The sequence below is a fragment of the Drosophila hydei genome, unplaced genomic scaffold, assembly GCF_003285905.1.
Source record: "Drosophila hydei strain 15085-1641.00,03,60 unplaced genomic scaffold, DhydRS2 tig00000290-arrow-arrow-pilon, whole genome shotgun sequence".
NCBI lineage: Eukaryota > Metazoa > Arthropoda > Insecta > Diptera > Drosophilidae > Drosophila > Drosophila hydei.
The window spans coordinates 76,085-101,415 of NW_022045704.1; the positions used below are offsets into that span (position 1 = coordinate 76,085).

General features: G+C 37.1%; 2 protein-coding genes across 2 annotated transcripts; both read left to right on the top strand.

Annotated features, from left to right (window-relative positions):
* The first annotated feature begins 41 nt into the window (after window positions 1-41).
* On the top strand, window positions 42-23,521 carry LOC111603297 (thyroid transcription factor 1-associated protein 26). The gene is made up of 3 exons (XM_023320820.2): window positions 42-248; window positions 312-564; window positions 23,501-23,521. Exons 1-2 carry the CDS (start codon window positions 135-137, stop codon window positions 549-551), a joined length of 354 nt encoding a protein of 117 aa, XP_023176588.1. The 5' UTR covers window positions 42-134; the 3' UTR covers window positions 552-564; window positions 23,501-23,521.
* Window positions 3,420-3,748, top strand: LOC115483030. Its single transcript, XM_030223808.1, has 2 exons — window positions 3,420-3,596; window positions 3,660-3,748. The coding sequence occupies exons 1-2, from the start codon at window positions 3,461-3,463 to the stop codon at window positions 3,674-3,676; spliced, it is 153 nt and encodes a 50-aa protein (XP_030079668.1). The 5' UTR covers window positions 3,420-3,460; the 3' UTR covers window positions 3,677-3,748.
* Window positions 23,522-25,331: the final 1,810 nt, after the last annotated feature.

Sequence of the window (25,331 nt, forward strand, 5' to 3'; positions counted from 1 at the left end):
ACTATATAAATGTACTAAATTTAACATAAATTTATCGATAAATTTTACCAAGCAGTGCTGTAAAGTAGGCAAATGTTTGTAATCAGCTGTTTCTCCCACGTGCCGCTGTGTTTATAAAAGTATTTTGCAAAACAATGAAGCCGAAACCGCAAAAGAACCAAGGCAAATTTCACAAAAAACCTGCAAGAGCAGATCAAAAGCAGAAGCCCAACTTCAAGCAAAAGGACAAGATAAAACTGCAGAAGTCGGTATGTGAAAACAATAGCACTAAAGTAACAAGTTGTCAAAATTTTTTTTGTATTGTTTATAAGGACAACAAACCAAACAAACCTGAAATACGGAATATGATACGGAAACAAAAGGCTGCACAGGCGCAGGCGGAACGTGAAAAGATCAAGGCCGAAAAGGAGGCACGTATCAAGGCATACAAGAAGCAACGCCTGGAGAAGACCAAAGTCATCAGCAAGCGCACACAGCGTGGCCAGCCCCTGATGAAGGATCGTATGCAGTTGCTGCTCAAGCAAATCGAGGAGATGAAGGGACGCCAATGATAAGGACACTCAGGTAACTCAATCAGCAATTTCAAAACAGCTTTTTTGTATCGCGGAAGAAGCGCCACAGTTTAAAGTTTCCGCGCACGCTTCAAATTAAATTTAATGCAACCTGCAATAAATTTTCACGCCCTTCGCTTCCGGCCGTACGCAACCCTTTGATTACGTACTTCTTCCAGCTGCCAGCATATAGCACATATAACATACTCATATGCAAATTTTCTGCTCGGCAAATTGGTTTTTGGCAAAGCATTTTTAACGCCTTATCAACTGGCATTTGCATCCTGTCGCTGCGCCAACCCCATTTGATAAGCGCGTGGGCGCTTTCCCTCAACTAATTCCCACACGCATTCAATGAGAAGGTTGACAAACAAAGCAATTTGTTGCCATCCATGCGTCTATTGAATTTTTGACTTTCTACTGTCTGCCACTGGTGCTGCTATTGCTTCTCTCTGATATATTTTACATAATAATAAAAATAAATTTTTACGCGCAAGTCTCGCTTCTAACGTGGTTGATGCCTTATACCCATTGTAGTTGCTTAGTAAAGGGAATTTTGCTGCTCTCATAATGTAACAGAAATCGTTGACTACATATATATGTACATAGCTTGTGCCTTTAAGTCTATCGGTAGTCTCTAACCGACTACTTTTGACAGCTGTGGTATGAAGTACTTTTATGTATATATCAGATATTAGGCAATGTATTCTTATTCTGTAGAAAGGACTGCGAAGAGGGTATCTGTAAGTCTAGTGTCAATTGAAATTAAGTTATAAATAATATTTGTGTTTTGTATAAAGTCCGTATAGGGTATTTGCAAGTCAGGTACTCTCAATTTAATCATATATTCGTAACTGTTTAAAGCTTTTATGTAAAATGCAGCAAACAGGGTATCTGCAGGTCAGATACTTTCTATTCAAATTATTTGTTGTTTGTTTTTAAGTTTCGCATTTGTTGTTAAGTGCGTGAAAAATCAAATAAACGTTCAACATGGCAATAAATGCCATTGTTTTCCCTTTTCGTAACCTCCTTCAACCTAAGCCACCCGCCTGGTCTGGCCTGGCGTGGCCTGCCTGGCACTGGTACAATAACAACCAGCATGTGGTCTCATATCCGCCGTTGGCCAATGCAAACAGAAACGTATTTTCCACTTTTAACACATTGGATATTGCAAAACTATTGCGTTAACCCTTTGCGCGACAGCAGGGCTCAGCGTTGACACAAAAATCGCACTAAATCAAAAATTATACTTTATACAAATAAAAAAGAAAAAAGAGGATGACGACGACGACGGCGCCGGAAGCTTTTCGCTAGCCCCTGTGGCCATAAATCTCGTATAGTTAAATATTGAATTACGCAGGATGTAGCACCAAAAGAAAGGGTTCACATGCATTCCCAAATATGTATTTATATATATATATATATATATATGTACATATTCAATTTTGTGGGTCAGAAGGATGCTCGTGCATATGTGTGCCTTCGCTGCCTGGGCTCCCAACCCTGCCCTTGCCTGCGTGACATTTCTTTTTGCCAGGGTTCGTTTTGTTTCGTTTATTTAATATAAAATCTGAAGTTATGAGCACTTCGACAGGGGCCGTAACATCGTTTATATGTCGATAATGAATAGTTATGGCTATTTAACGCAGGACGAGCCGCATGTCGAGGGGTGAGGCGGCATCAATGCTTGTTTGAGCACTTAAAATCTTTTATTTAGGTCGCTTATAATGCAATTTATGCATGTTTATATTAGTTGATTCATTAAGCAGACCCCATGCTTGCTCAATGGGTTAAAGAACTGAGGCTTTCTCCCAGATTGTTGTCCAGGGCATTCACTTTCCGTTTCATGCTCAACGCGCATTGCTCAATAATTATTCTAAACTGATCATCGAGATTCCAGAAGGTTATTAAACATTTTCGTTTTTCTAAGAATTCCCAACGTATTTAAGCATCTTGATTCGCGACATAAGAATTAGTCTTTCAATTCAGCTGTGACAGTTCAGGCTCTCAATAGCTTTGTTTAATAATATTTAATATTCGAAATGAAATTCTTTTTTGAGTGGCTTTTTCTTGTTCTTGTTGATATTTTGGCAGCTCGATTTGAAACTAAAATTACCGTTTGAATTGCCAAACATCAATATAAACATTAGTCATAAAAATAAGTTTATAATTTATCAATAATATAATAATTTCCACACTTTTTCTCTTTGCAGATATGCGCATTGGCTGAGCTTAAAATTTCAAGCAGTTGAATTAAGTTTTTATAAGTTAATTTAGTTTTGTTAATAAAATTATTTGGAAATAAGTAAAAATCATTTATAATTATAAATAAATAAAAAAAATAGATGATAAACTGACAATATTAACAAACTGCTTGTTTTTTATACTGCATAACAATATCTTTGGCCATATATGATCATAAATGGATTTTTTTATAATTGTCAAGGGTTTGCTTTGTTTCCATTATTTACTAAAAAATTTGAAGTTATGAGCACTTCGACAGGGGTCGTAACATCTTTTTGCTGTTGTCGATAATGAACAGTTATGATTTTTTGGTGTATAGCAAGGGCATGTCGAGGGTTAAGACCCGACTCAATGCTTGTTTCACGCATTTGTGCACTTGAAGTCTTTTGTCTATGATTTCTATATTAGAGAATGCCCGCTGGCTCTCAATGGGTTAAGACATTGGGTTTTTTGTAAACATTTCGAGCAGGGGATTTACTTTCTCTTTCTTGCTGTTGCCTGTTCAACGTAAATTCCAAGCTGATAATAGAGATGCTGAAAGGTCATCGCAGTACAATTTGCAAAAGATTCGCAATGATTTAAGAATCTCGCAACGCTGTCTAAGAAATAGTCTTTCAAGTGATTTCAAACTGCGACAGCTTGAGCTCTCACCAACAATTTACGCAATGAAATACTTCAAGTTCGAGTGGCTTTTTGTTGCTATCTGCTGCTTATGCCTCGGCGATGTTTTAGCAGCGCCAAAGCGCAAGCCAAAGCCCCGCTTCCAATTGCCAAAAATAAATATAAACATTCATCACAATAGTGAGTTATAACGAAGCTAAGCTAATTTACATATTTTTTATATACTTTTCAAACTCTTCGCAGATATTCACATTGGCTAAGCTGGAGCTATTTACGTATATTGAATAAGTTGAATGTATTTTAATTAACTTTTTGATAATTAATTGAGTTGAAGGGGAGTGTTTATAAATTATTATTCAATTTATGTTTACGATTGTATTTAAATTATTTAAGAAATATATGTTTAGAACTGGAATAAAGCAGATAAAGTGATCTGATATGACCCATTTTATCCAAATGTTAATTAAAAGATGTATTAAAAGAAGTTATGGAATTATTTGAAGAGAAATTTTATACGATAACAAAATTTTTTAACATAGTTTTTTAAAATGATGCTATACTTTAATTAATTATTTAATTTTCTTGATTTTCTATAATTTATTTTAGAAAAATATTTTTTTATATTATATATTATATTATTATATTATATTTTTTTATATTATATCATTTATATTTTTATATTTTTATATTATTCTATTGTACTTCAATCATTAAAATGTTATGCTTATGTATGTACGAGATGTGTTGTATATAACTCCACAAAAATCGAATTCGAAAATGTTCATACATAATCCAATGATATTCAAAATTCGTAATATCTTTATCTTTAGTTTTTCTCATAGCATATTTTATTATTCTTCCTCCGTATTCATCTCATCCCATAAATAGTCTGTTTATAATTAACATATTCTTAGCTGAACTCCGTAATAAACCTGCAGTCAATGAGCCCAAATATTTGCTGCCTCCAGAAGCGCTCGCCCCTCAACTCCTTCCCAGCCATTGAATCGCATGCATAACTTACCGAATCTTACGTTTCGAATCTTGCTAACGACTTGGCGGGCTAATTAAATTCCTGCGATTGCAAACAAAAACAAACAAGTCGAGAGTTTTCATTTTCGTTTCCATTTTCATTCTCATTTTCGACGAGCAAAAGCGCAGTGCCGATAAAAAAGAAGTGGAGAATATCATAGATGGAGCTTCTGGCCCCGAATTAACACCCAAGGCGGAGGAGTTTTGCTTTCGCCGAACCGTGAAATGTTTTTCCAACAATTTGGCACAACTTTTGCCCTGGCGTTCACATAAATCTATGACGGGGCTATGCTCGTTGCGAAAGTGAACACAGTATATTGGTTTTGTCGAGAATTTACATTTAAAGGATTTGCGGAGAGAATCACAAGGGATCTACTTGCCAAGATTTCAGTCTAAAGCGAGATCTATCTTTAATGTCTTTAATATCTTTAATATCTGTAGAGAGGGAAATATTAACAAGATTTTAGTCTAAGTCTCTAATATCTCTAGGATCACTAGAGATCTACCTGCCAAGACTTCTATAGAGCGCTTTAGTTCTTGATTCTTGTGCAGCAAATATCTTTTTATCTTATCTACAAATCTATCCAATTTTATATATCTACAAATATTTTGGGTCAATACTAATAAGCTATATATCTTTTACAATTGCAGAGAAATAATTATTTAGTCTTGCTTCGATCAAAGTTGATTTCTTCTACAGTCGCCCTATCAAAAAATATTTAAAACCTGCATAAATTTAGTTCTTGTTCATGAACAAGTATTACGAAGTCAGTTAAGCCCGATTGCAACTTTCTGAGTTGTTTTTTTTTTTTTTATTTTGGGTAAGGGTATTGCCTCTTATCTGACTAAAATATTAACGGTTTAAGCTTAATTACAAATGGCGACGATGCTGGCTCACAAATTAACTGCTGGTCGCAACTGTAGCCAGGGGTTGAAAGTGGGCGGGGATTGGCTTGGGCGGCAGCCAGCCCACCACTCCACCAGCCGACCAGCCAACCAGCCAACGAGCCAACCAGTCAGCGAGCCATTAGGGTAATTATTTACAACAATTTCAAATTTTACACATGAACACACAGAATTACACTAAGAATAAAAATGAAAATGACAACAAAATGTTTTTGCATGCGACATAAATAACAAAAGTGCGGCACGTAAATCATGGCTGACACTGTGGGCGTGCCACGCCCAACGTTGTTACCAACAATTTGCAACACTCTTTTTTGGCGAACACGTGACCATGGCCCAAGACCGACTGGCTGCCCCACCCCTCAACGGGTGGAATGTGCGCATAAATTTCAATTAAAATCGAAAACCCATGAAAAATACAGTGGAAAAAGCACGCGATTCGAATACCACGCTGGAGGATGAACAACTTTTGGCTAGTTGGTGCATTCAGCTTTCGGTTTTCGGTTTTCAGTTTTCCATTTTCAATTTTCAGTTTCCCATTTTCAGTTTTAATTGTGTGCCACAGCAGGTGCAGGCAGCCATGGCACATATTTTCCTCATATAATTTAATTAAAAAACAATTTCACATAATTGCACAACTGATCAAAGTGGGTCCAGCTCAGCCGAAAGGGTTCTGTGACAGTGCGCCTCAAGTATGCGTGGTATGTTCAGTCCAGTTTGGTCAAGTAGATAATTTATGCAAATGACGAGTGTCAGTAGCGGACGGCTAGAGGACTAGTTGGAGTGTTTTAGACGAATGGATACCTTAAGGTCTTAGGGGGACTTAGCTTTTAATTTTGAAGGCGCATAGGGACTGGTATGACTTATTCATGTTATCTATATAATAAATAGATACAGTTGCACTAGGAAAAATGTAAACCTTTTGAGTTGAACTGTGTGAAGCTGGCAGATTCCCAAGGCCTTCGGATTGTGCAGGCGTGTAGAGGCAGATATGGCATATTCTTGTTCTATATATATAATATTTAGAAACATTAAATATAATATTCGAAAACTTAAGGTGCTTCTAGCTAGTTCTACATTTAGATAATACCCTAGACCTAGACCTAGATGATTTCAATTTTGCAGCTTATTTCAATTTGTGACTGAAGCGGATGGCAGATAATGGTATGTACAATTTGCGTTATATATATATATATATATATATATATATATATTTTATATATAGAAGCATTTGAAATGGTGTGCCATATTTTTAACACATAAAAACATTGCTAGGCACCCAAACCCATAAGGGGCTCTAGAAATGAAATTTATTATATTGTGATGTTATCAACATATAAAAGTATATATGAAATTGTTTAAATCTTCGAGCTGTAGATGATAACTTTCCCAAGTGTTTTAACCCAAGACTTAAAGAGTTATCTTTGGTATCCATGTAGTTAGTTTTGGTTAACATGTAGAAGCTCTTGCTATCCAGATAAATTTTTTTTTAAAAATATGTAAGGTTAAACCTTTCCAAGCGCTATATTATTTAAGTGAATAGAAATATTAATATAATAATTATATATATAATATAATTAAAAATATTAATATAATAATTGTATATATAATATAATTAAAAATATTAATATAATAATTGTATATATAATAGTATATATTATATAAAAACTTGTTGAACATTTCAGGCTTGGAAAGAAATACACTCTGCTATATATATATACTTCCTTACATACTAAATGCCATTAGGAAGCATCCTCGTATAGCATCATACCCGTCTTACCGCACTTAAATGTACCTAGGGTATAATGAGTTAAATGAAATAGTTCCGTTGCTGCAGTGGTTAGCTTGTTGAGCATATTTCGCACTTTCACGCAACAGCAGCAGCAGCAGCAGCAACCAAAAGGACTTGTCCGATAGCCATCACCAGCTCTATACGGATTGTCACAACTATAAGCTGACACTAAAACCATGAAGGCACTTCAACATCCAACAACAACAACGGGAACAATGTGGATGACTGGTCATGAGGGTTGAACCGATTGCTGCTCTTTAACTTTATGGGAGTTGGAGTCGGAGTCGGAGGCGGCTAACAAGCGACGCGTGGCATTTGCTTATTTACGAAAAGTACAGTTGCCTCCGCTCTAGCGTTGACAACTGTACCACAGCTCTCTGAGTGTGTGTGTGTGTGTCAGTGTCATCATTACATAACCTCACATAATTCACTTCCGGCGAACGTAGCACACGTCCCTTTTTCCAGGATTACGTGCGTGTTTGTAGCTTTTAAAGTCGCATAACTCAAAAATTAAAGTGACCATGGGACAATTTTCAATTCTGGGCATTGTTCATAAATCAAATTGCGTTTACGAGCTGCCGCAGGACATGTGGACCTGTGGAGGGTTCAAAGCCGCTGCTTTGATGAGTTTATTGAAAAATTGCACAAGATTTTTGGGTGGTTTTTCGCTTTGTAACTTGTCAAATACTGTCAACACTCTCACTCTCACTCCTATTCTGTAGCATGTGTGACAGTTATGAGCATTTCCAATCCAATTTAATCAAAACTTGTTCGTCAAGTGGTAAATGCTTTTTTTCTCCTTTTTTTATTGTGTTTTTCTGTGTTGTTTTTTTGCAGTATAGCAAATAAGCGCATTAGGCATTAGGGATTTGCGGCATGTGTTCAAAAAGAACTTGTAAAATGCGCCTCTGATTAGCCTGGCCCGGCCTAACGAGGTTGCTAAAAATTCAATTTTTGAAATTGGCGCCATTTGGCCATAAATCTTGCGCGCTGTAGCCTTAACATGTCAGCGGCACTTATTGTGCTTATGTACAAAACATTGTTGCAACTTTATTCAAATGCCAGCAGCAACAATGTGCCATGAAGCAACAGGAAACAGGAAAAGCAGCAACTGGGATTTGGATCCAATTGGTTTTCATTGGGTGGGGCATGCTTTCCCTCTCTTTCTCACTCTCTTCCGCTCTCTCTCTCTTTCTCTCTGTCTGTCGGCTACAAATTCCTTGGCTTGCATAAAGCCCGTGACTTTGATTTATAACGTCGCCTGGCTGCGCCTGGTATTCCTTTTCCTTTTCCCACTTTTTTTTTTAATTTCACAAAACCCCGAGACGTTGTCCTTAACCCTTTTGTGCGACTAAGCCAGCAGATTTATGGCCCACATCTTGTCTCTAAGAATTCCCACTGCCCACTTTAATTTTATTTTAATGAGTTTTGCGTAATTGGCTCTGTTTGTGGCTTTTGGTCAGTTTTTGGACTTGTTGAATCATTTATGGTCTAACTGAGTGCAAGTAATCGATTGTTGAGTGTCGATAGTTGTTGTTCACTGTCGGTTGGCCATATTCGATTATCGATTGTCAAGTTATAGTTGGTTGTTAAGAAGTCGAGTATCGATTCTTGATTTACGACTTTATTTAATTGAGTATCAATTGTTGAATTTCGTTTATCGATAACCAAATATTGATTCTTAATTGTCTTAAGTAAAATATCGTCCGCCTGTTTATATTCGATTTTTGTGGACTATTGACAATCGATTACAATCACCAATCGATAGTTGATAATACTAGAGTGTAGCTAATAAATTGTGTATTACCAATTATCGATAATTGGTTATCGATTGTAAATGAGCGACTACCGATAGTCGATGTCAATGGTTAAGTGTCGATCATTGATTGTTGTGTGTTCATAATTGATTGTCAATTACCGATTAAGTCTTATCGATAATAGATAATATAATGTTTTGATGATAATCGATAGTTGACTATCAATCGGGTTGATTATTAATTTTCGATGATCGTTTGCTCACTTATCGTTGCGTGATTGTCGATTGTTGACTGTCAATTAATGACAGTCGATTATCGATTGTTCTTAGTCGATGATTAAGTAGCGCTTGTAGTGAGTCGAGTGCAACATGACAATAACTTTCAACACGGCAATTTCTATTAAATTCAACGACTTCGTAACTAATTAGCGCAAGCCATAAAAACAAAGAGCGCATCAAGCGACCGCAGAACTCCGAACCCGCAAAGGAAACAGGCGGACAGGGGGAGGCAAGGCGCAAGGGCTATTGCACCCTTGCGGCAGCCAAAAAGCAGTTGCTAATGAAGTTTGACATGATGTGCGCTGACGATGACGGGCAGCTGGGAATGGTTGGGTAGAGACAATGAGGAGGGAAGAGGTTAAGGTTACGGATGAACTTGAAGTTGAATTTGAGTCGCTGTCAACATGAAGTGAAAGTCGCGCTAAGGGCGGCTCAAATGCTCAACTGTTGAACTTTTGAGGCACATCGTTAAAAGACCATAAAATGCATTAAAATTAAAAACGTGTTCAAATGCTCCACATCAACTTGTTGTGCCGCTCTTTTTAATGAGCTCTTAATGAACCAGCGCAAAAGTCAAAAAATTAAATAACTACAAATGAGGATGGCCGGTGTGAACGACTCTATGATACGCGCTCAGTTGTTGAATAGAGGTGGATTTTGGGGTATTTGTGGAATTAATGAAGAGCTGAGATTGAAGTGTTTATTAACTAGAAGAGGTAGTTGGGGTAGATATATGTCTCCCAGAGAATATAGTCTTATATAGTCTTAATATTATAGTTACTTTCATCAAATGCGTGTTTCTATGAATATGTATCTCAGTTTTCATAAGACTTGCTTTAAGAGTTGTTGACAAATATATAAAGAAATTTTGCTATTCATACAAATTTATACATATAGCAACTACCATGCTCAAGTCTATAAAAACGTATAGCTCAGAAGTCTTATGAGCTCATCAAACAGTGCAGCCAATATGCCCGTTTCACTGCTCGAGCGAGCATATATATTAAACCAAAATTAAGACGCACGAATTCGTATAATTTGCGTCTCATTTGCTGTGGCGTTTGGCAGTTTAAAAAATCGTAAATTATGAACAAATTTTTAATAAAAAAAATATGGAAAAAAAGCGCGCGCATATGCTGTATGTGACTTTTGTTGCTGGTCATAAATTATGTAAATTAAAATGAAAAAAAAGTGTATATAAATATGAAAGCAATGCAAAGTGCGTCGCTCTAATAAGGGTAAATGGTCACACGCAGCAGCGGGTTGTCCGGGTGTCTAGTGGGCGTGGTCGACTGGCCCTGTGTTTTTGTATTTTCCTTTTTAGATTTCCATCAAAATAAATGTGGAAAATATGCCCTTTTCTAACGCATTTCGTAATTTGTTTTTGTGCTGCTGTAAAACACACTGAAATATGAGGAAAAAATTGCCACATTTTCCCAAATGGATTTTTTATTAGATTTCCCTTACGCAGCCCGGAGGGTTGATCGAAGCCGTGGGAATGGGCGTGGTAAGAAAGAAATCTGTCGCACTAAGCCCATAAATTCACTCGACTGATTCAACTAGGCAAATGCGTGCACAGACAAGTTTCTAAGTAAGTTTTTGTAATCACCCAAAGCAAGTCAGGAGAGAGAGAAGGAGATAGATCTGTGACTATCCACACATAAATTAAACATCAGAGACATATGCAAAGGCGTAACTCGCAAAGACAGCGCAGGTGAAATTTATTGTAGCGAAAAAAAAACATAAACTTTTTTTTAGGGAAAACTTGTCAAGCCTTACACTATGCAGCCTGAAAATACATTTTCTTAACAATATTTTGTAGAAATTTTATTTTTTAAATTTTTATTTATTTATTATTTTTTCATTTATTAGTAATGGAAAAATAAATGAACATTTTTTAATAACTAACTAACTAAGGCATTTAGCTTCAGTTCAGCTACCACACAATAATAGCTTAAATCTTAATCTGAAACTAAAATTTTGTTACGTTCTATAATATGAGTTTATTTATTTTTGCACATCATTTTATAAGAAATGGAAATCTAGAATATAAATAAATATATAAGACAGAAGAAAGCGAGGCATAGCCCACAAAGTATATATATATATATATATATATATATACATATATATATTCAGGGAGATATATATATATATTCAGGGAGATGGTTTGAAACATATTCGTCTGCTAATCAATTCATTCGTATGAACGCAGCGATCTCCTGAGCTGAAAAGGAACAGAAAATTTTGGGAGTCGGACACTTGCGACTAAATCACTCCCACTTATTATTATTATTACTACTATCTTAAATATTAAAGTGGTTTGCAGTGTTAGCCAAAGTCAAAGATGAAGACATCAGTTCAGTGGTTCACTCAACTATGCAGCAGAGTGTAATTAGGATGGGGCTGTCTGGCTAAAAGTGTCTTCAAGCAAAAAAGGCACTTGCAACTCGTTTTGTGGCATCGCTTAATTTTTAATGCCAGGCCGTGAAATTTATTGTGGCGCCACAAATTTGAGTTAATCTCCGTGTTGCCAGCAGGACTTAAAAGCTGCCAGCCACGCACGGCTGCTGATGCGCAAGTTTTTTGGGCTGCGGGTGGTTTTTGAATTCAGAGTTTAGTTTGTTTCTGGTTAACTGTACAACGATGCTACGTGCCTCACTTGTGTCTCTGAGTGTGTGTGTGTGTGTTTGCGTGTGTCTGCCTGCATCAGTGTTTGTTTAAAGTCGCAGTTGGCAGTGCGAAATCCCAGCGCTGATTTGATGCCACTTGGCCATGCAGCGGGAGTCGACCAAGGGGCAGACCGAGCTGTAGCTGTAGCTGTAGCAAGAGGTGTGATAAGTGCTTTTCTATGCGTGTTGCATTGTTCTGTCTTGACACTGACTCGACATATCCGTCGAGACATGCCTCGATTTGATCATCAATCAATTGGCGAACTAACGAGCCGACTCTGCATGGCTCCCACACATGTCCTCGCAACAAAAGGAATCTGGAAAAGCGCAGAAAAAAAGGAAAATGAAACAGAAAACAGAATCATAGCGTTGCACGTAATTTCGCTTAGTCGTGCTGAGGTTTTTCCACTCTTCACGTTGACCATGAGCGATGGCCCCGAGACACAAATTGAAATTGAAATTGAAATTGAAATCGAGATTGAGTCAAGGAGTTGAACTCTGTCTGCTGGCTGGTCTGGGCGCTGCTCTGCTATAAATTACAACCATGCCACGCCCATCCAAAAGTAAAGGCTTAACGGCAACCATAAATATTTATTAATGAAATTAACTGCTCACTCTCTCTCTCTTTGGCAACGGCCAAAATATTCAAATATCAACGCCGACTCGTTCACATAATTAAAATTCATGTTAAGCCAAAGTGTAAAGAAGGGCGGCGAGAGTGGGAGCAGCAGTTGAAGGGGGAGTAGCCTCTGGAGTGGGAATGACGCAATGATCGGGCTAAAGCTGTTGATAACGCAAAAGCCATAAGGCCATTAAAATATGGCGGAGCCCACGTAAAGTTGCCACCAGGACTGCTGTTGTGGCATATGCGAGCGTGTCTGTTTAATATGAAATACGTATGAGTCGATAGAGATGCGCCTGGAACTCTCAGAGAAACCTTTTTTTAAATTATATATAAATGCATGTACAGCTACATCTCTCTTTATACTCATATCTGTCTTTAGAACTTAAAACATATATATTTCTGTCCAACAGGAGCAGCTGAAAACTATTCTCTTAGTCTCAAAGTTATAAGTAAATAAATTGTTCAATAAATCAATCAATCAGTCAATATGTTTATTCAATCAATCAATCTAAATGCAGCAAGTCAAACAGTCATTTAATCCATCAAGCAATCCATATTTAATGCAATCAATCATTTGTCATTTAATAAGAGAGTCACTTAGAGATTTAATTCTGTCTGTCGGTTGCTCAATCAATCAGTCAATCATCCATGTAGTCAGTCAGTCACTCTGTCAATTAAGTAGCAGACTGACTGTTCTTCAACCAATTAGTTAATCACTTAGTAAATCAACTAATCAGTCAAATATTCAGTCTATCAATCAAGCAATTGGCTGGTTAATCAATCAGATGGCAAGTTTTAGTAATCAGTAAGTCATCAATCAGCCAATCATCTATGCAGCACGTCATCAGTGTCAACCAATCATTCATGAAGCGTGCTAGTCGGTCAGGCACTGACAGTCAATCAATCAGACATCATCAATCACTGACATCAATCAGTCAGTAAATGAGCCAATCAATCAGTTAAACATGAGTCAATCACTCTGTAATCAATCAATCAATCAGTAAACAACTAATCACTCTGTAATCAATCAATCAATCAGTAAGTCAACCAGCAAAAGTTCTCATATAGATCTATTTCTTTATCACTTACCATCAGCATCGCTTCAATCGTTTTCGTGTTGGGAAGCACGACACGCACCCATCTCTAGCAGGCACACATATGCACTGTAACAGGTTCTTAAAAAGGGGTTTCCACACATAATTTTCCAGAAATTATAGCACTAATTATGGCCATGAGGCGTTAACATGAAAGTGTCGCCGCTGACTGTGGCTAACCAAAATGGCGGCAGCCACGCACAACACTTGTTTTTCAATGTGTGTGCGTGTGGGCGTGGCATGTGTGTGCTTAAGTGGTTTTTCAGGTTGAACTGCAACCCCTGCTAGCCAGGCCAACGCCCTCTCCCCTCCCCCTAACATTCTCATCGCATTCAAAATTGATTTGGAAGCAGCCAAAAAGTGGAGCTCATTTTAATGAGCAACAAATTCAATTTAACTTTTTGTGAATACATTCATTTGCAATTCATATATATTCATTTGCAATTGTCTTGGCCGCTCTCCAGGGAGTGCAGCAGCTAAGGGAAATTCACTCAGGCTTTTCATATGCGGCGCATTCAATTAAATTGGCATAAATTAAACGCTCTACGCACAGATCAGAGACTAGCTCTTAGCTGCTGTCAGCTACAGAATACCTCGCCCTCTCCCTCTCTCGCACACGCACATAAATCAGCCACTTTTGACAGCGACTGCCAAGTGGCTTTGACTGCCACTTCAAATGCAAATCAAAAACATAAACTTGTCGACCAGCCCAGACCCCGAGAGTCCCCGAGCTGTGCCCGGCTCGCACCCGACTGCCCCGTTGCCACATTTGCAACGCTCTCAGTTTTAAACGTGGCCCGTTATTTTCGTGGCACGGGCATTAGCGACGGCGTTTACATGTTAACACCCAGTCCAGCGCCGCAGATATAACATTTCAAAGCAATAAAATGTGGCAGCACCTCGCCTTGCCCCACATTTGTGGCGTGGCCATCGCAGCATTTCCTTTTCCTTTCTTTACTTTTTTTTTGGTTTTGGTTATAAATTTTGTTTCCTTTTTGTACGCTGTTTACGAATTTGAAAAAAGGAAGAGCATATTGGCTTTTGCTTGTTCATTTTGATGATTTTTCTGATGGTTTTTTAAGCGCAGGATAAACTCAGTTGAGCTTAATTCAGCTTCATCTTTAGCATTGATTGTGATTAGAGTTGCCTGCAGTTAGAGCTGCCTGCCTATAAAGACAGACTTGCCTATAGAGATTAACTCTAGAGTTGCCTGTAGAGTTGCCTATATATGTTTACTAAAGAAATTAACTATAGAGGTTAGCTCTAGAGTTGCCTGCAGAGTTGGTGACTGAAGAGTTGCCTATAGAGATTGACTCTAGAGCTGCCTATATAGGTTGACTAGAGAAAATTAAGTTGACTATAAAGGTTGACTCTAGAGTTGCCGGTAGAGTTGCCTTTAGAGTTGCCTGTAGAGTTGCCAATAGAGCTTATTATAAAGGTTAACCCTACAGTTGACTCCAGACTTGACTCTAGAGTTGACTTGAATTTAGCCTAGACTGGACAAAACTTTGAAGCCATACTCCTCAGTCTCTGCCAACAGAGCATTAAGCAGTCAGTTACAGCCGTCTGTCCTTTTTTTATTTTCTATTTCCTCTTCTCTTCTTGTCTTGTTATTGGCCATTTGAACACGTTCCGCCGTGTTTTTCTAATGAGGTGTTAATGCCGTGTGCCGTTTGCCGTTTGCCGTGTGCCGTTTGCCGTTTGCCGTTTGCCGTGCGCGTTCTTAACGCGATTTATTGAAACTCTAATTGTTCAATATCTGACCAGATCTGGCTGTTTACACATATATTAGGGATAAGCGAAATGCCAGCAGCTGCCAAGAGCGTAAATCAAATTTATGACTTTATAATGAAAACTTGGAAAACTCTTCTTCAATAAACTTGCTTTGAGGCCCACACAAAAGCAGAACCGAGACGCAGTTGCTATGATAAATGTGTCATAGATCAATGGCCAAGCATTGTAGTTCTATTGAAAATTTATAACTATTATTTACACACGATTAAATAATGTTCAATTGTAATCAACAGACAAGCAGCTGCACTGCTCTGCCCTGCCTAGGCATCTCCTGCCCCGCAATGAAATGATAAACATTTGTGTTAGCTGCAACGCAAATTGGAATCATTTGTTTGGCTTAAACCCCTTTGCAAACAACGGAACAAAGGTTACTGTCCGACTTGGTCGCCGCCTAATGAGCCGGCCATAAATGGGCAAAGCCCGAGGCTAGGAATAAAAATATTAGGCCCTCGGCTCGCCTTGATAGATGGGCAAGACAAATGCTTTGCTCGAGGCGTGACGAAAATCCAATCAAGTTGTACAAATATAAATATGCAAGTGTCCGTCCAACCCCACTGCCCACGCCTCTTCTCCTATTCTGGACATTGTCCAATGACAAAAACTAATATAGAAATTAGGTGTGTAATGTGCTGAGCCAGCTATAAATATTTCTTCATATATTTCTGCAATATTCTTTCAGAGCTTGACAAAATATTTGCAAAATGTTTTGCTCATAGAGTGAACCAAGGCGTGAGAGGGTGGCTCGAATAGTTTCGGTCTGGGGTTGGTGTTGGCGTCGGCGTCGTCAGGGAGTTGGTGTCTATTTCAAGTGTTTGCCACATGTGACATTTGTCATCATGATTCGGCCATAAATACAAACTGCGCAGCCATAAATAAACATTTACCAAACACAGCGAAACTTATGAAAATTCTTTGCTCTCTTATGGAGTTTGCCAGCCTCGCAAGAGCCATTCTTTCCTGCTCACTGAGCCAATGCAATTCACAATTTAGCTCTAAGTTAGTTGTTATTAACATTTTAGTTTGCTCTGAACACATCTCCATAGATGAGTTGTTCAAGTGTCATATTGAAATAATTTGGAAAACTAAAGAATTAAGATTGGCATGCGAGCTTTGGGACTGTGCTTGGTGTAGTAGTGATAGGATTTCGTGGGCCTTTTGGTGTGTCTAGTACAGTTATAAAGCTTAAATCTATTTGTATTTCAAAATTTTTAGTAGAACTTTGAATCCTTAAAGGTTTCCTATACAATTTAATAGATCTGAGATCTTTGCAGCTTTGATCTGAGCTAGCTCTTGTGTCTGGAAAATGGGTATAATTAGGACCATATCCTTCCATTTACTTATAATGCATATTTATAGCATAAGTATATAAGAATATAATATGAGGTGATACTGTGAATTTAGCTGCTGTTTTTCTAGTGTTCAAATTTTTGATTGCTTGATACTGTTTCAGTAGTGTTGGTGGGAGGCTGTGAGAATATTGCAGAGTTGTTGTGGAGTTATTATATCTTGTATCTTAACTATGAATTATTGAATTATTAATTGTCCCGAGTGTTGCCAAGTGAGAGTGAGATAACTATTTAGGTCCTTTGTTCAAGATGAAAAGAGGCAACTAGAAATTGGCATTCTGGAAATGGAATCGATGATGAAACACATCGGGTGCGTAAATATAAATTAGAATGGAAACTGCCCAAATAGACTTAATCTCCGACATATACATATTTTTCAGTTCACCTATAATTATATATTCAAATTCGCATATATATAAGACTATAGATACCAGAAATATACGGAATAATAATCGGAGATCAGGAGATTTGTAAATTAACTATTATAAAAAGAGGAGAAGAGTATGAAGCATCTTACTTCATTGGGGATAGATCATACAATCAAAATTAACTATTATAAAAAGAGTAGAAGAGTATGGAGCATACTCACTATAAGTAAAGAAACTACTCGTAATATCACAATCATTGACTGTAAGAGAGAGAGAGTTAAGAACAAGCAGCTCCCTAGCTATTAAATACAAGATTTTAACTATTTTATTAATTTTATATACATAAGAGAAACACATAAAAACCTTAAAGCTAACTCCAGGATCACATTTTCCACGCAGTGAACACCAGTTTACACCTGTTTTAAGCAGTTCTCAAGGATTCATTAATATTAATTATTAATTAATTAAAATTTAAAAAAACTATCTTCAACATTAAACTATCATTAATTGCTCATATTTTATTCAATTTAATTTATTTATGTATTATTGTTTATTTTTAGGATTATAACATATTCAAAAATTGTATTTGAGTCTTTTGCAAGCTGCTTGAAGCCGACTTTAATGATCAGAAATCATAAAATCAGTTCACGTGAGTTTCTAATTACCAAAATTAAGCATTTTGTCGGCAAAGCTTCGCCTCCTGTCATCCTTTAAGAAATCCTCAATGTCGCCTTTGGGCAACAATTGTAATTTAAATTTTATTATGTTGATGCTTGTGTCGTCGTCTGCCTTTGATGTGCCAACTGAGGATGTTGATGATAAAATGTGAAACTATCGATAATGATGCTCATGCATTTCGCATGGCCAAACAATGCCAAGAAGGGGCTGGGGCTGGGGCTGGGCCGGGGGTTGGGGGTAACTTAATTAAAGATGCTGCAGACGATGCCTCAAATTTGTCAATGGCAACCAGGCAGCCGCAAAAGGCAAACAATCTTGGTTTACACACTCGAGCATACACACGTCCTGGCACCCACTCACACACACATCAATCGCCTGTCGTCGTCGGCAACCCTTTAACTGTCATATCCTAGCAGGACTTCGTGACGTGAAACTATTTTAATGTGTTGCAATTAAATTAACATAAATTTCGTTACCAGTCGAACGACAAGCCTTACAAGTCGTAATCCTTTGGTCGCCTGTTTGCTTTTCGGTCTGACACACGTGTGTTGCCAGCCTTACGCTTTTTTGCCCCAAAAATCAAACAAAAGGGCGGCTTTGCCTATGTGGGCGGCGCTGGTCGCATGCAAAAACGCGCCCACGGCCCAAGTTGATTGACGCCACACGACGCGTTAATAACTTTAGCAACGCCTTTGTCCTGCGGCACACTCAGCTGCCCCTCTGCCATCGTAATGATGATGATTGAGATAATAACGATGATGACGCACTATCAGCAATAAGTGCGCACGCTCATAATTATATAGTTGCGCTGTGTTTGTTTTAAGCCAAGTTCCTCTATTTGTTTACTATTTAGCCAGGTCCTGGCTGTGCTGGCTGTCCCGGCTGTCGCTTATCCTCGTGTCACGCAACCCAATTATTTTGTACAAACATGTAACTGTTAATTGGCAGCCTGTCTCCTGGGTGCGACGCATCAGATAGTTTTTGCCCGCTAGTCATCATGGCTGAGATTGCTTTCTCCGAAGGGGTTGCACTTGGGGCTAAAACTCACTCAGCTCGGCAGCGACTTAAATGAGTTGAGCAATGGAAAAACATTTGAAAACAAACAATTGATTGTTTTATACAAGAAGTTCTAGTAAACTTCTTTGTTCTTCTTTGTTATTATATGGAATTTATTTTGGGTTATTTAGAGTTGGGGCAGTTAGTGAAGCTAGTTCAGTCTAAGTTTCTATCAGTGATATAATGATAATTTTCTGGCAATGATTTTTTCAACCTCTTAACTTTTTTTACTTTTAAATAATAGAAAATGTGTAATGGGTGAAATGTACATAAAGCGCTTCTTAACATGTGTGTAAGAGGCAGAAATGGAAGTGGCTGACCTTATAAAGTATAATTTGGAAATTTCTTTTAGAGTTACATAAGTTTAAATCATAATAAAATAATTAAATATATTTTAAACATTAATAAAATACTTTTTATTGGATAGCATATTTTATGACATTAATTTTGAAATATAATTTCAGTTTGAATACTAATTTTTACAATATTCACAATTAAAGATATATGAGCCAATGAGTCCACAAGTGTGTGAATTAAATGTATATAGGCTTAATTTAATTTTATAGATTTTTAAGGTACCAACAAGTTTGAACTATGAACCGCTAAATATTTTACTAAATTTCTTTAATTTCAAATTGTCGGTTTTTTAAGTTAGATTTAATAAAACTAAATATACAATACAAAAACATTGAAACTTAAGAGTTTTTATTAAAAAAATTATTTTCTATATTGAGTTATTGATTGCTAGAAATAAACTTTCTATACCTGTCTATAAGTTCAATGCTCTTACAAAGCTGCCGACATTGTAACTTAATTAACTTGCTTCAATATATTACACTTTACAGATACTTAGATACTGATTGCACTACTCTGAATACAAAAAAAACAGCTTCAAGTAAGTTTTAACAACTCCGATGAGTCAAAGTGTAATTACAAAAGGATATGCTATTTATAGGTGGCTGAGTGGTTCGTTGGGTGTTTGGCCCCAACAGCAATTCACATGTCAAAAGCGTAAAAATGATCAAATTTGCTTTGCTTACGCTCAGATGCACGTAGCGTATCTTATAGATACTTAAGTATCTTTGTGTAAGCAGCTACTTGGCTGCATATGATTTATGATGCAGACAGACGCGACGCACTGCACGCTGTTTTTTTGGCCAGCAAGATTTACGACTCCTGCACGCACACACACACACAGGATATGTGGCAATAGAATGAGTATGCAAAAAGTGCGCTCAGGCAACACGAGCTAAGGTAGAGGGTGGACAAAACTGAAAGTCGTGATAAAGCAGCAAACACTCAGTGCTAAGCTTAGCGTGTCGCATGTGCCACATGCCACATGCCACACACACACACCAGCACATATGACATGTGCTTAAAAACTTTGACTCAGAGCTCGCAGAACTTTAAAGCCAATTACAAGACATCAGCGCAGGATTAGATGCGACGCAATTTTCCACACAATTTTCTGCGCAGAGGAGCGCGCCTAAACAACTTGATGTCTGCTTGCCAAGCTTTGGCCATTTGCTGGCTGATAACATGGCATAAAAGCAGCATCAATTGTTTGGTCTAATTGCTATGCCCTCGCCCTTGCTCTTACCATCGTCTCCATTAGTTTATCGCAAATGAGCAAAATTCGTCAGTGGCAAAAATCAAATGAAATTTATTTTAGCCAAGAACCAAAACTGATGGCCATATCCTGCTGGCAGCCTCAGCTCAGCTCCCGCTCTCTTTCTCTGCTCACATCCTGCTGTCAGTTGCTATAAAAATCATAAAACTATTCGAGCAGGGGCAGCTGCTGCGGCTCCTTTGTCTAGCTCGCTAATAGAGTTTCGCGTGGCGCTGGCGCGTTTTTGCCAATTTCACTTTTCCGCTCTTTCCCAGCCACGCTTTAAGGAAATCATTTTTATTACAACTTTATCGAAGCTTTTGTAGTCTTCCGCTTGCTCTTTGTTGCTGTTGTTCTGCTCAGACTTTGTGTCTGGCTGCCTTGAGTAGCCTTAAGTGCAGCCTGTCCATTTGCTCCCGACAGCGACTTTTTGTGCCTTTGGAGTTGTGTTCCACGCGGCACATCAGCCGGACACTGAACGGATACCGTTATGGATATCCTTTATTTGAAAAGATTAGTGTCGAGTCCACTTCTGTTAGCTTCGTCTGTATCGATGCCAATTTATTGATGGCAACTTGATATCAAGTTCAAAACAAAATTATCAACTTATGCGTTTGTATTGACTGGAGCTGCTTCTGAATGACTGCTCAATGCACTGTTTATGGTTAAATATGAATGTTTGATATCTGAATTGTTGCTTGTTGTTCGATTGACTCTAAAACTATGTGATTAAAGTGCCTTTTGAACGTCAGTTTTGTCAACTATTGAAGCTGCTTGTGTTTGAGCAGCAGTAGCTCCGTCTCTTGTCTTTAATTCAGTTCGATGTAAGTACGTTTATGTAACATATGATTGTCTGCATAACTTAAGCTGGGTATCCCCATGAAGGTAGGCTAAAAAGTTATTTTCCGATATTTTTACAGGGGATTCAAAAAGTCAACTAAAATTATACTCATACACTGTAGCCTTCGAGCGCCTAGACTTTTTCCTAATTGAGATGCTTTTTAGGTACATTTTTGTAATGCTATCAACAAATGTTTAAAAGGGCATTACACAAAACCAATATACTCTTTATAATATTTGAATAATTATAGGCAAAAACCAAGTAAGCAAGATGTACAATGAACTAGAACTAAAACTTGCCTTTTACACTCTGTGAAGAAGTATAAGAAATTCAAGTAAATAGCTAAGCCAAAAGCAATATACCTCACTGCATTCGAGAAGCGTGTATGAGGCCTATAAATATGCATAAACGAATTGCAAGGCAAAGTAGAAATAGGCTTCATTTCCTTACAAATATTGTGAACAGAGCATAAGAAGTGCATTGCATTAAACCTATATACCCTTAACAATATGTGACAAACATAAGCCAAAACTGAATATATTCCCATAGAGCAAGACAAGTTTAGACTTTATGAACGAGTTTTTACATTAAAGCCAAACTAAAGCAAATATACCCCACAGCACTCGGTAAGCGCGTATAAGCTCTTTTTATACTCACAATCGAATAGCAAGACTAAGTACAGATATGCTCTATTTAACTTTGTGAAGAGCACAGAAGAGGCTGCCTTAAGCCACCAATTACCACCCCCCCTCTCAGCCACCCCCGCCTACCACCCCATTGTTCATTTTTATGCACCACTTGAGAATGTCACAACAAGTAAACAGAGCCCCAGACTTTTGTACTTCTTTTTCCTTCCACTGCTGTAATTGAGAGAGCGCGCTAATAACTCAGACCATAATAAATGGGAAAATCAAATGAAAACAAGCGCAAAACTTCCGTTAGCAAAGCAGGAGCAACAACAACAATTAGAATAATGTTGGCTGCAAATTAAAACAAAAAAAAAAGAAAGGCAAAATACGAAAAACCTATAGGTAGCAGCGCACCCTTCGCAGTCCGGACACCTCGCGCATTTTTAAGCAGTCGAGTAATTACACGTTTAATTGCAGAGCTACGAAAAAAAAATTGGGCGAAAAAAATTACTTGAAATGCAGACATTGAAATAACGGAAAACTGTTGAAGAAAATTATGCAAATATTTTTTTTTTTGTGCTTTCGAAACGGATCCGTTGTCCTGTCCGAGTATCTCATTACGTGTGCCGCCTGCTTGAGCGGGTGAAGCTGAAAGTTCGATTCGAAATTCACTTAGACTTGATGTACGCACATTTCTGGTTCCATTTATTAGATTTGTTTCAATTTTCCAACCCTCGGAAATTGTTTTTATTTTCCTTGCCTGAATTCGTAATTAGCCAACGCGGGCGGCGCGAACTCAAAGATTGAAGACCAGGCGGAGTTCTTTTTCCATTTTTTTCTTCGGGAAAGAGTCCAGTTTCTTTTGCCGTAGTTTTTCCCCCTTTTCATTAGCCTGGCTACTGCTGTGCAGTATTGACGTAATAATGTAATCAAAGAAAAGTTTATTCTTAATTGTTAACAAATTTCGCATTGTTTGCTTATTAGTATTTGTATTTATGCCATATGTTCTGAATATACATTTTAATTAAAAATATACGAAATATATTTGAACCTTTTAGAAACTGGATAATTGTTTGAATTTGTTCAACAAAAATATACATAAATATAAAGAGTATCTTAATCGTATATGAAATCAATCAATAAACATGAATATAATATGTTTTCAATATTATTATATTACTGTGAATAATTTAATATTCTTGATTTTAACTACTGAGAGTAGTATTAAAGCCATAATTGAAAAAAATATTTTAAAACATTTTAGAAGATATTAAAAGAAATAAAAAAATATATGAACAAAATTTTAAAAAAATATTAAGTGTGTATAATACCTTATATTTTTTTAAAATTGTAAAATGCATGAAAATAATATTAAAAACATTTTTTTAATAATTAAAAAATAATTATAATTAAAAATAATTATAATTTATCATGCCATCCAATATTCTCTAATTAAAGAAAAGCTAGAAAATATAATACATCCTAATATATACAAAATATTTTAAACTGCATTTTTCATAGTTTTTTTGTTTGTAACTTTCTAATTGTTTCCAACATTAAAAAAAAAAAGTAAACCATAATCAAATAATTTTATATTTTTCACTCCTTAGGCTCTTCTCTCCACACAGCCCACAGAGTATTTCAGAAGTCGTGACACACTCGCTAAGCTCATCAAATTATTTAATAAACTCATTAAGCAAACTTGTCTTCCGCTGGCTGCTTTTCAGCCGCTGCTCGATCTCAAGTTTTTTTATGTCCTGTTCGGTATTCTATGTAAATATATTAATTATGAATGCGCTTGTAATGACTTTGTATCTTTTGGTTAAGCCGCGGGGCTAAAAAGTATCTCGGGCTGAAGCTGGACTCGGAGCAGCTGTGGCATTTCTCACATTTTGCTATTGTTGGCGGCTTATCAATGTCCGCCCAGGCGACTGGGCTGGATTAAATGATTAATAAAATATTATTATAGATGCAGATACAAATTTGTGTGGCGGCAGTGCACAGTGGGGCCACAACAAAGCGAAATATGCGTGCCACATAGTCACGCAGGCATAAAAATTCAAATTCAAATAATATCATAAAAATTGCAGTTGCCAGTTTTTATGGCAGGACGAACGTGTGCCACAGCCACACCCACCCACAGAGGATATCAAATTGTATAATATTAATTTCTAATTGCATAAATTTTGCGAGCAGAGAGCTCATCTTGTTAGATTTACGATGCGCCTTTGTCGACGTTTCGGGGACAAATCATAAAAATTAAAGCGCTTCAAGGTGTTTGCCGCCAGGTTCATGTCCTCGCATCCTGCCACCAGCTACGGCTCGTGTCGTGCTCTTTGTTTTTATTTGCCCGTCGCAATGCCAGCGAAATAAAAACAACCATCAAATGTCGAGTTAAAATGTTTTATTATTTGACTTTATGCCCGACCCTCGCAGCAGCAGCAGGAGAAGCAGCAGCAGCTCAGCGACAGTTCAAGAGACAATTGCCGAATTGTTTATTATTATTCTGTTTTCTTGGCAGGCCTCGATATCTCCGTCTGTGGCCCGTTTAGATGTTTGATGTCTTTGCAATATAAACATTGCCTGCTGAGTCCTTGCGGGCATCCTTAACGGCGCAATATCTCTAAAAATGTTATTAAAATCGCATCGGGCGTGCCGATAAGCAGGCCCAACGCTTGCCCTTGCCCTGCCTTTTTTCTCGCAATTATTTTGATTTGCTGCGGTTGACTTCTGACGATCCTGATCCCTTAACAACTCAACTGCAGTACAGTAAACACCGTTGAGTATAGCACAGCAACGGACTTAGGACTAGGACATGCGAATGCTACGGATAAGTACGAGCTCTAAAAGGTATGATAAATGAAAATGAGCTGATTCTTGAATTAATTCCATTTCAATTAGGCAATGTTGATGGCCCACCTTAAAAGCTTATGCTGCGAATATTAGTATAATAATTTAAAAAAAAATTATATTTATCAATCGGCTAAAAAATTCTTAAGTAAATGTCCTTCAAAGTTCAAGAGGCTTAAATTTTAAATATTATTAAAAAGGCAGCTTCGAACCGTTTAATAATATAATAATCTGGTAAATAAATATTTTTATCGAAATATCTCAAGACTAGTTGATAGTTATTATTAAAAATTGTTCTGCCAGAATTATATTTATTTAAAACAAAATAGCGGATTAATGAATGGATTGAATTAATTTTTTTTTAAGTTTTTAAATGGCTCGAAAAATTTTGAAGTGCAGAGTTAGAGTTAAATATGAAAAAAAAAAAACTAAATACTATACTTTTTTCTGGACATATTAAGCTTAATAATTAATTTGTGCACCATTTAAAAATAAATAAATGTTAAACTTTTATTTATTTTTTATTTTATAATTTCTAATATTTTATAATTTAATTAAAAAAAGATTCAAAAGCTTTTGCTCTCGAGTCGG